The 10,763-nt window shown below is 56.5% G+C and overlaps 3 protein-coding genes across 3 annotated transcripts in view; 2 read left to right on the top strand and 1 right to left on the bottom strand.

Moving 5' to 3' along the window:
* Positions 1-866: 866 nt before the first annotated feature.
* Positions 867-2,785, top strand: NOXO1 (NADPH oxidase organizer 1). Its single transcript, XM_003790906.1, has 8 exons — positions 867-932; positions 1,026-1,106; positions 1,283-1,358; positions 1,468-1,645; positions 1,766-1,947; positions 2,039-2,152; positions 2,333-2,450; positions 2,542-2,785. Exons 1-8 carry the CDS (start codon positions 867-869, stop codon positions 2,783-2,785), a joined length of 1,059 nt encoding a protein of 352 aa, XP_003790954.1.
* RPS2 (ribosomal protein S2) overlaps positions 1,451-10,763 on the top strand; it is a 16,107-nt gene continuing 6,794 nt past the window's right edge. Inside the window, exons 1-2 of the mRNA XM_023513750.1 lie at positions 1,451-1,454; positions 2,734-2,738. The gene's annotated coding sequence lies outside the window, so the exon portion shown is untranslated. The remainder of the gene's footprint in view (positions 1,455-2,733; positions 2,739-10,763) is intronic.
* On the bottom strand, positions 3,129-9,186 carry TBL3 (transducin beta like 3). Its single transcript, XM_012805756.2, has 22 exons — positions 8,982-9,186; positions 7,651-7,702; positions 7,474-7,569; positions 7,341-7,388; positions 7,098-7,239; positions 6,924-7,008; positions 6,668-6,838; positions 6,519-6,594; positions 6,343-6,436; positions 6,078-6,259; positions 5,843-5,984; positions 5,685-5,743; positions 5,495-5,598; positions 4,821-4,968; positions 4,507-4,737; positions 4,362-4,432; positions 4,130-4,286; positions 4,000-4,058; positions 3,771-3,874; positions 3,614-3,685; positions 3,341-3,499; positions 3,129-3,262 (listed from the first exon to the last, which is right to left on the bottom strand). The coding sequence occupies exons 1-22, from the start codon at positions 9,020-9,022 to the stop codon at positions 3,147-3,149; spliced, it is 2,409 nt and encodes an 802-aa protein (XP_012661210.1). The 5' UTR covers positions 9,023-9,186; the 3' UTR covers positions 3,129-3,146.

Here is a 10,763-nt window from a genome sequence, read left to right as displayed (position 1 = left end):
GGATTGCTTAAGCTCACGAGTTTGAGACCAGGGCAGTGCCTGTGGCTCAAAGGAGTAGGGCACTGGCCACATATGCTGGAGGGTGGCGGATTCAAACCCAGTCCTGGCCAAAAACTGCAAGAAAAAAAAAAAAAGAGAGAGACCAGTCTGAGCACAAGTGATACCCTGTCTCTACTAAAAATAGAAAATCTGAGGCAAGAGGATTGCTTCAGACTGAGTTGGAGGTTGCTGTGAGCTATGATGTTGCGGCACTCTACTAAGGGTAACAGCTTGAGACTCTGTCTCAAAAAAAAAAAAAACTTCACCACAGCACTGAGAGCTTGGTTCCAGGTGACAACCCCTCCAAACCCCTCCTACTCCCTCACACCGCCCATTTCTGCCAGTTCAAAGACATCAAAGAGCTATTGGGCACACCCAAGGAGGCTGCGCCAATCCTAGCACCTCAAAGAGCAGAGAGTTAGGCCAGCAGAATGGGCGGTACTTTGATGACCCTTCCTCTTCCCCCTCTTCCCAGAGCCAGTCCCAACCCTTCCACTGCCCATTCTTCAGGACACCATCTTGCACACCTCCAGGGCCATTAGCTTATTCTTTCTCCTACCATCTCTGCCTTGGGCTCCCCAAGCCCTGTACTCCAACCTTCCCCCCATCTTGGGCTTAGGGGACAGCAAGGAAGCTGAAAAAGACCCAGGGGTGGGAGGGAGGGGCACCTCCACAGGGACCAACAGGCTTGGGGCATCATCAGCCTGGAATCCCATTCCAGCCAGTCTTCTGGGTGCCTGGGAGTCCCCTGGAGGGCAGGGAAGCAGCGCTATATCATCGGTTATTGCCCACACTTTCTGAGGCTCACAACCCGTGAGGTCAGAGCAATGGCAGGACACCGACACCCAGTTTCAGTGCGTGCAGCGGCCCTGGTGCAGATAGAGCAGCTCCAGGTAAGTCCCGCCTGGGCACCTACCAGCCCCAATGGGGAGTAAGGGGGATCATGGCTCAGCCCCTTAGGGGGCTTCTAACTTGTCCTCCCCCAGACATTCACTTTCTCAGTGCACTGGTCAGACGGCAGCGACACTTTCGTGCGCAGAAGCTGGAATGAATTCAGGCAGCTCCAGGTGAGTGACCCTGGGCCAGCCAGCTGCCTGCCAGAGCAGAGATCCACCAGTGAGCCTCCCGGAAAACCTCTCTTCCTGCCCTCTGTGGCTTCCAGTTTTTAAGATCTGGGTAAGGAACCCCACCCTCCCACGTCTGGTGAGCTCTCCAAGACCAATGCCCTGCTTTTCCCCCACAGAAGACCCTGAAAGAGACCTTCCCAGTGGAGGCGGGCCTGCTTCGGAGATCCGACCGAGTTCTTCCCAAGCTTCCTGGTCTGGCCAGCCGGGGCTCCAAGAGGGGCGGGGAGGGCAGAGCCTTGCGGCGAGAGGGGCAGGGGGGCCCAGGGATGGGCTTCACAGTGTGCTTTTGTGGTGCCCAAAGATGCATCGCTGTTGACTCGCGGGGGGCGAATGGGCCGTGGTCTGGCCCGCCTACAGCTGCTGGAGACCTATGCACAGAAGCTGTTGGCGACTACAGGGCGCGTGGTGCAGAGCCCAGTGCTCACTGGCTTCTTTGCTCCGAAACCACTAGACCTGGAGCCTGCGCTGCCACCCGGGAGGTGCTTGACCCACCCCCAACTCCCACCTTCAGTGGTATTTGGATGCTGGGTGGACTCGGGGGGGGTGGTGGTGGTGGTAGGGGAACCTATTCATTCACTTTTCACCGGTCCCCTTCTCAGTCTGGTGATCCTGCCAGCCCCCCAGGGGCCCTTATCCCCTCCCATTGGCAGCCCAACCATTCATAGCCTGGAGACTCAGAGCCTGCGCTGCCTGGAGCCCTTCAGCACCCAGGACACACGAGGCGGGTCTTTCCACGCAGGGGCCCAGGAAAGGCTGGACGTAGTGCTGCGACACCCCTCAGGTAGGGACTTGAGGAACCTAGAGATTTGCCCTCTGCTCCCTGATCTGAGAAGGCCCTGGGGTCTGAGTCCCCTCCGGCTTCCTGCACACAGGCTGGTGGCTGGTGGAGAATGAGGATCAGCAGACAGCTTGGTTTCCAGCTCCCTACCTGGAGGAAGTGTCCCTAAGCCAGGACTCTGAGTGGGCCGCATCCACAGGGAGCAATGGTATGAACCTACCCGCCTCTCCCAAGCCCTGCCATCATAGGACTGTGTGGTCAGACAAAACCGCAGAGGACAGTGGTGACAAAGGTCTGGGAGTGCGTGCTTGGTTGCCAGTAGCTAGAAGTTTTAGAGCGGTCCCCAGCCTTCGCAGTCTCATGGTGATCCCTGAACACTCACCCCTAGGCCGCCACTTTTGCGCTTCCCGCGCCTACGAGAGCAGCCGTGCAGATGAACTGTCAGTGCCCATGGGGGCTCGTGTGAGCGTGCTAAGAACATCCGACCGTGGCTGGTGGCTGTGCAGGTGCAGGGGTGGGACACTGGGTGGGAAAGCCTCTGGGTGTGGGAGCCTCCTCAGGGCAGGTGGGTCCCTAACCAAGCCCCACCCCCTGCAGGTACAGCGGTCAAGTGGGCCTCCTCCCAGCAGTGGTGCTGCGGCCAGAAGGGCTGGGTGCACTCCTGGGTGGGTCAGGGTTCTATGGTGGGGAGGACAGAACTGGTGAGGCTCACGACTACCCCGATGCTCTTCAGGCTACGACCCCTGCCCCTACTGTACCCACCCGTCCTTCACTGAGCATCATCCATAGCCGATGTTGCACCATCACACGCAGGGCACTGGGTCTGCACCTAGGGTCCTAGGGACCCCCTTGAGGGCTGTGGAACCACGTGGGAAGGCTGCAGTGTGCACCCCATAGCCGGAATGGGCTGAGGATCCAGACAAGGCAACTGTTGGTGGCTGAACTATCCCCAGCACTGAGGGAGGAATAGAGGCAGCCTGCCTGAAAGGGGAGATTTCTAGTTTCCTGAGTAAAACTCTTTCAGAATGACCCAAACCCAGTCTCACTGTGCTGATGAATGGGGCCTGCTGGATCTCTGCCAAGCCAGGGTTCAGGGTGAGCTGGCAGGGTCAAGTCCATCTGGCTCTAAAGCCCATAGTAGCCAGGGACCTGGATCAGACAAAGCCGAGACAGCCATACAGAGCTGGGACAGGAAATTAGTTTTATGTGCTTGAGGGCTGTGGGGCTGCAGGGAGCATAGGCAGCTTTATGCTATGCCACAGGAAGTCCAGGAAGGTGGCTGCCTGAAGTGTCCGACTGAGCCGCTGAAAGTGCCGCTCTGGGGGATAACAAAGGGATGTCAGGAGGGTCCTGGCACCCACCAGGCTGTTCCCCACCTCAGGCTGTGCCCAAGTACCAGTGTAGGGCAGTAGGGCTTCAAGCGCTGCCTGTACTCCTTCATAGGCTAACAGCTCCTCGGGGGACTCATGACGAAGGAGCGCACTTAGCACAGCCTGGGCTTCATGGCAGTGCCGTGAGTTGGTGTTCCATGTGACACAGAAGCGCAGCAGGGCCTCTGTAGGGAACAGAGATGGTCACCCTGCCTGTCAGGCCATTCTACCTGGACTGGCCCTGCTCTCTGGGCCATCCGAGCCTGACTGAGCCCTGGCCTTGCCCACCAGCCCTGGACCTTTCTGATCTCGCCGCAGTCGGATCACAGTGGCTTCCAGCTTCTCACAGGCCTCAGGGTCCCTCCGGATGGCTGTGGGAGAAGGGAAGACTGAATCATACAAAAGGGGCTCAGTAGTCCCAAGCCCACCCTCCCTACCCCTGGGGGAGGCAGTGACCATGGATGATGGTCAGCACAGTATGGGGCCAATCCAAAGAGATGGCCAGGCCCAGAGCCCGCAGGTACCGCTTCTCATGGATCAGGTTGTCCAGTTCTTGCTGCCTGGTGGGATGGGGACGAGAGGCCATTGGACCCAGGCTGGGGCTTGAGCACCCACATGGTGAGCCCAACATCTAGCCTGTTTTCAGGGGTGAAATTTCACATCCCACTCCCAACCACAGACTTACTTGATCACCTGTTCCTCCTGCTTGGCCTGGTTCTCCGCCTGTACTGCCTCTGTGATGTCCTGGGATCAGATCAGGGTCAGAGGGGACCCCACAATACCCCACCACTGCCCCAGCCCTCAGGGCCCACAACCTTCCAGAGGATGACACGGGAATCACTGGCACCAGTGAGGGTACGGTCATCCATCCGGCTGCAATGCAGCCCCCAGACTTTGTCCTCATGGGCATCCAGTGTCTGCACACACTCGTTGTTCTTGATGGTCCAGAGCTTCACAAGGCCATCAGAACCACTGGTTTGGGATTGGGAGAGGCTCAGCCATGGGGCCAGTCTCCTACCTCACCTCACCCTGTTCTACCTCACTCACCTGGACAGCAGCTGTGTGCCGCGGCTCACAAAGGCCACCTTCAGCACAGATGCATCATGACCTTCAAATGTCTGCAAAGTGGGGGAAGGTGAGGGCATGAGATGTTACTAGGTTAGGGAGGCTGGGCCTGGAGAATGTTGCTGACCTTGAGACAGCTGAAGTCCTGTAGTGCCCAAAGCTTGATGGTACCATCAGCTGAGGCTGTGGCCAGCACTTGGTCCATGGGTGAGAACTGCACGCACCAGAGACCACGGCGGTGGCCTGAGAAGACACCCAGCAACTGGCACTGTGGCAGGGCCCAGAGCTTAGCTGTGCGGTCCTGTGAGCCTGTTGCCAGTAGCTTGTCGTTGGGGGCAACAGCCACACTGTTGATGTCCTAGCAACAGAAGCAGTCAGCAGCTCAGACCCCCATACCTAGCAAGTGCTTGACCACACCTCTGCCCCTATCCCTGTGGTCACCTTTTCATGGCAGCGCTGGGTGGTCTGGGCTTGTAGGAGAACAGGGCTGCTGTCTGGAGCTGTGCTCTTAGACAGTAGGGCTTCAGGAAGGGGCCACAGCTTCACAGTGCAGTCCTGGCTGCCAGTCACCAAGAAGGACTCCTTTAGCCTATGGCCCAATGAGGGAAGGCGGAGGTATAGCTGAGCCCTGGCCAGCCCCGATCATCAGTACAATGAAGGTCTGGCCTGCCAAACCCTAGTAGAGATCAGCAGGAATTCCTGGGATGCAGACTTACTGCGTCACTCCCAAAGACCCCAAGATGACTAAACCTGTCTGCACTATCCACCCTCAGAGCCACCATACACAGTGACTTGGCCCCAACCACAGGATCCCAGCCCTAAACCAGGCTTCTCTCACCTGGACCTTGTTTGCTGTCTTTTCCACGCCCATGCTCTTTACCCTTATCTGCCTCTGCAAGACTACTTCTGAGAAATCCCCCACATCCATGGTGCCCAGGGGTTCCCCCCCACCACCCATTTTCTGTTCCATATCTGGGGCTGGAGCTTCAAAGTCAAAGAGCAGGCCAAAGCCATCACCACTGGCACTATTTCCTCTGCTGCCCCACCCCCACCCCCAGCCAGCAGGCCTGTGCCTCCATCTCCTCTGATACTTCTGAGTCCAGCCCTGAACCTACCTAGAGCAGCAGATGGTGCCCACACTGTGTGTGTGCCCAGAGCCCTGAGCCACACAGGCCACCTGGCCAGCCTTGTTCATCCTCCAGATGCGGATGGTCTGATCCTGGGGAGAGAGGCGGGGCTGTGGTCCTATTGCCTTGGCTCCCCACCTGGGGTGCCTATATTTGTATACCTCTTAGGGTGCCTCACCTTGGCACAGCTGGCAAAGAACCACCCCTTCCGGAACACATCCAGGGCCAGGACTATGTCTGGGAACAAGTGTGTCAGGGTTGGTAGTCAGAAACAGCAACGGCAAGTTTGGGGGTGGGGGCAACCAACCGCTAGGGCATCAGCTGGGCTCAACTCACCTGTGTGGCCATGAAGGATCTGGCAGGATGATGTCTGCAGCTCGAACACTTTCAGACAGGGGCTGTTGGAGGCCACAACAATGTGGGAGTCTTCAGGTCCAAGGAACCGGACATCTAAGACCTCTTCACTGTAACCTGCAAACTGTGGGTGCAGAAAAGACATAAGATAGGACCTGGCTAAGCTGAGAGCTGGTGTCCCAGCCCTCAAGTTGAGCCCTCAAGAGAAGATACTCACCTGTTTCCGCAGCTGCAGAGAGTGTGCCTCATAGAGCAGCAGATTGTGGTCAGCAGTGACACTGAGGAGCAGGCCAGCGGTACGAGACAGGGAGCAGTGGGTCAGCTCCCTCCCAGGGCCTGGCAGCTGAGACTGTGTGTGCACACACTGCCCAGAAGCTGCCTCCCACACCCGCAGCATACCTGTATGGAGATGGGCTGCTGAGACTCAGGTCTCTGAGCCTCCCCCAGCCTCTGCTGTCTTCCTATGCCCAGGCCCCATATACCTAGGTTGCCAGCTGTCAGGAAGTGCAGACCTGTGGACTTCACACCCAGCTCAGGTGCTGGTTCCTCTGGCAACAGCACAGCAGCCTCTACACTCTGGGGACAAGTTGGGTCAAAGGTTGTAGTCGTGTCCCTCTCTGCCCAACTCACTAGCCTAGCACTCCCCTAGGTCTCCTACCTCAAAGACTGGCACAGTCCTTGTGACCTGGTGGCTGCGAAGATCCCAAACAATACAGATCTTGTCACGGCCAGAGCTGCAGGAAAAAAGCCAGCTTAGTTCCAGAGTCTCAGCCTTGCCTCCCCTTACTACCAGGGCCTGGCACTGACCTGAGCATAGTGCAGCCATCAGTACTAAAGGCCAATGAGGTGATGGCACTGTAGTGGGCAGTCAGCACAGCTAAGCATGATCTGTCCTGAAGTGACCACACACGGATGGCAGCATCTGCAGCTGAAGAGAAGAGCAGCAGGCAGGCAGGGTCCGGGTGGAAGGCCACCAGACTGTGGGCAAGTGGAGCAGGACAGGTAAGGTATGTGTCCTGAGCATGGTGCCTCTGCCTACTCACCTCCCACAACCCCTACTCACTGCACAACACCAGGTGAGCCCCGAAAGTGGTGTGTCCCATAGTGCTGCATAATGTCCCAGATGCGCACGGCTCCATCACAGCCACCTGTAAGGAAGTGTTTGAGGTGAGGGGCCGGTGTGCCCAAAGCCCCTGTTCCCATTCCCTCCTGCCCATCTACCTGGCCAGGGCCCTACCTGTGGCTAGCAGTGTGGAGGTGGGGTCGAACGCCATGCTGGCCACAGGAGCTGTGTGTATTGCCTTCCACAGGCGAGTAATCCTGCCCTCTTGCCAGGCCCACTGAGCTAGCAGCAATGCCCGGCTGGCTGTCACCAGCACCTGGAGAAGAGCACAATTCAGCTAACAAGTAGAGACATCCTCATCAACTCAAAGGGTAGGGGGAGGCACCAGAACTCATCTCTCATCCCTGCTCTACACACCTCATCATTGGGGCTGAGATCAAAGGCCGTGATGTCTTCTTGGTCCTCCTAGGAAAAGAGGGGGTAGCCAGAGCACTGTGTGCACAGGCTGCTCTTCTTACCTCTCCCCTCACACCACACACCCTGCCCTCACCTGCTCCAGGCTTTGCAAGATGGCTCCCGAGGCCACCTTCAGGACATTGACTCTGGTACCACAGATACAGAAGAGGTGCTGACCGGTTTGGTCCAGCTGTGCACAGAGGGAAGGTAACATTCAGCACCCCCATAACTTCTGGTGGCCCTATCACCCTGTCTGCCCCAGGGCTGATACCTGTGCTTTTCCGCCCTTGTAGAAAGGCTCAATCTTACGTTCAACAGCATAGCTGGAAAGAGAACAGGGGAGTGAGTCATCACCCATTCCTTTGGTCCCCAGTGCCTGGCCCTGTGCTGGGTGCTCATCCAGAGGTGAACCCAACACGCTCCTGTCCTTGAGGAGGGCAGGGAAGCAGCAAGGACCCAGGGAGAAAACTAGCACCCTTGTGGGTGGTATTGCTACCACCAAGTGATAGGTAACCTACAACTAGTTGGTGACCCACAGTGGTAGGAAGTGGGCCTGTACCAGGCTGAGGCAGCCCAACAGCCCAGTCTTCTGAGATTCCTTAGTGAAGACCATGCAGGACCCTGGGGACTGTCTGTGGGCAGCCAGGCCTGGGTAACAGCCTAGAGCACCACCCTCTTCAGGTCTTCATCCATGACATCCAGCACCTTTTCCCCACCAGACTCCCCATCTACTCTCCCCCACCCTGCTACCAGTTACTTTGTAAAAACATGACTGAATGCACTCTAGGATGTCTGACTACTAAAATGAAACCAGCCCCTCATTCCTCTGCACCTAGTTGACCCTCCAACAGAGGTGCTACTGGCACTGGGTTTTCCCTTTGCTAGTGTCTGTCACCACTGAAGACCTTCCGCCACTTATGTAAATGATTTATGCCAGGGGTCCTCAAACTTTTTAAACAGGGGGCCAATTCAGACTGTTGGAAGGCTGGACTGCGGGCCCCGGGACGAGTTGGCTGCTAAGCAGGACAGACAGCGGTGGCAAAACACCCAGCCGACCAGATGAATGTCCTAGGCGGGCTGCATGTGGCCCGCGGGCCTTAGTTTGAGGACGCCTGATTTATGCCATGAAGCCGCACTCCCCTGGGAGGGGGACTGAATCTGTTCCCATCCAGGCATTTGGTTCCTGGGCTACAGTCGACCTGTCTCCGCTCTTCCAGCTCTCGAGACTCCAACAGGTGAAAGTTCTCCGCCTGCCCAGGCGTGATTCTTCGTTTCCTACCACAGCCCAGGAGGAGCCCAATTCCTGTTCAGCCCTCCTCTTACTCCTCCTTTGGCATTTCTCCTTCCCACTTTATTTACCACCCCAAACCGGTTCTTCGTTTAGGCTGCGCTTGCTGCGATCCGCCACCCAGGCTCAGTTGATATCGGCTTTCACGACCTCGAGGGCCAGTCCATACACAGCCCTCACCCCTTCCGCAGACCCGAATGGGTGCCCACGCTCGCTCTACGGCCCGCGCAGCTCTCTGCGCGCCTCCGCTAGTCGAGCTGCGACCCCGGCTCCCTTGCCCGGCAGCTGCCCGAATCCTAACGCCCTGGACTCACTTGGCCTTGAAGCGGCTTGCTCCGGCTGCGGTCTCTGCCATGTGGCCGCCACCGTCGCCGCCCCGATTGAAACGCTCTTGGACCGCCGCCGACACCGCGTGAGGTAGACCTGCGTGGAATTCTTTACTCTAGGCGCGCGGCGATCGCGTCACCAGGCGCAATTGCTAAGTCGCCAACAAGGAGCGTTTGGCGCCATCTTTGCTGTGGGCAGTGGTTGCTGACGGAAGCGGAAGCTGGCAGAAGGGTTTCCGGTCTGGAGTGTGGGATTTGGAGTCTTGCCTGTGCAGCGGGGGAATGTGGGTGTACGTATTCCGTGCGTCGTCTGGTTTTTTTTTTTTTTTTTTGAGACAGAGCCTCAAGCTGTTCCTCTGGGTAGAGTGCTGTGGCTTTACAGCTCACAGCAACCTCCAACTCCTGGGCTCAAGCGAGTCTCCTGCCTCGACCTCCCAAGTAGCTGGGACCACAGGCGCCCACCACAACGCCCGGCTATTTTTTGGTTGCGGCCGTCATTGTTGTTTTGGCGGTCCGGGCTGGGGATTCGAACCCGCCACCTTAGGTGTACGTGGCTGGCGCCTTAGCCGGTTGAGCTATAGGCGCAGAGCCGTCGTCTGGTTTTTTTAATGGCAATTTATTATTTTTAATTACTTTTATTTTAAAATTTTTTTGAGACAGAGTCCCACTGTGTCGCACAGCCTAGAGCACTGTGGTATCATAGCTCACAGTAACCTCAAACTCTTGGACTCAAGCGATTCTCTTGCCTTAGCCTCCCAAGTAGCTGGGGCTACGGGCGACCGCTACAACGTCCGGCTAACTTTTCTATTTTTATTTATATTATTTATTTTTGAGACAGAGCCTCACTTTGTCGCCTTTGGTAGAGTGCCGTAGTGTAATAACTCACAGCAACCTCAAACTCTTGGGCTTAAGCGATTCTCTTGCCTAAGCCTCTCAAGTAGCTGGGACTACAGGCGTCATTGAGCACATTCTGTGTGGAAAACTGTAGCAGGCACTTGGGAGATAGTTTAGTTAATTAGCAGGGAGGAACAGGGAATGCCTTAATAGTTAAGTGATTTGTGTGGGCGAAATAAATTAGCAAGGGCTGGAGGGGAGGGCAAGGGGAGCAGTTCATCCAGGCTAGAGTGCAGAAGCTGATCTTATCTCTACAATCTCAAACTTCTGGGCTCAAGCAATCCTCTTGCCAAGTAGCTGGGACCACTTGCACCTGCCACAACACCTGATTAATTTTTCCTGTTTCTAGTGGAGCCACGTCTCATTCTTGCTTTGGCCTAGAGTGCTAGGATTACAAGCAGGAGTCACCATCCCCACCAGAAACTACAATTTTTTGTTTTCTTTTCCAGGAAAAAAGGAACTTTGAAAGGAGCCTTTTAAATGGAGCCACCGGTGGAGGGGGTTTTATGCAGAAGGTGACAGCTGAGCAAACACTTAGTTGGAGGAAGTAAGGAAGCCTTGTAGTTATATTGGGACAGTGCTTCAGGCTGAGGAGCTGCCAGCACACAGGCCAGGGGCTGGAGCGCCTGACAAAGCCCATGTGGCTACAGGGAGTAAGTGGAGAATGTAATGGCAGGAAGGCAGATATGGCCTGTGCCTTGAGCCATTGTGAGAAGTGGCTTTTACTCTTGAAGTTAAAGATTTTTCTTTTTTTTTGTAGAGACAGAGTCTCACTTTATCACCGCCCTTGGTAGAGTGCTGTGGTGTCACAGCTCACAGCAACCTCCAACTCCTGGGCTTAGGTGATTCTCTTGCCTCAGCCTCCCAAGCAGCTGG

The sequence above is a fragment of the Otolemur garnettii genome, unplaced genomic scaffold, assembly GCF_000181295.1.
Source record: "Otolemur garnettii isolate 467f Iridium unplaced genomic scaffold, OtoGar3 scaffold00044, whole genome shotgun sequence".
NCBI classification, from domain to species: domain Eukaryota; kingdom Metazoa; phylum Chordata; class Mammalia; order Primates; family Galagidae; genus Otolemur; species Otolemur garnettii.
Note: the sequence above shows the minus strand (reverse complement) of the source record. Positions and strands in the feature narration are given on the sequence as shown.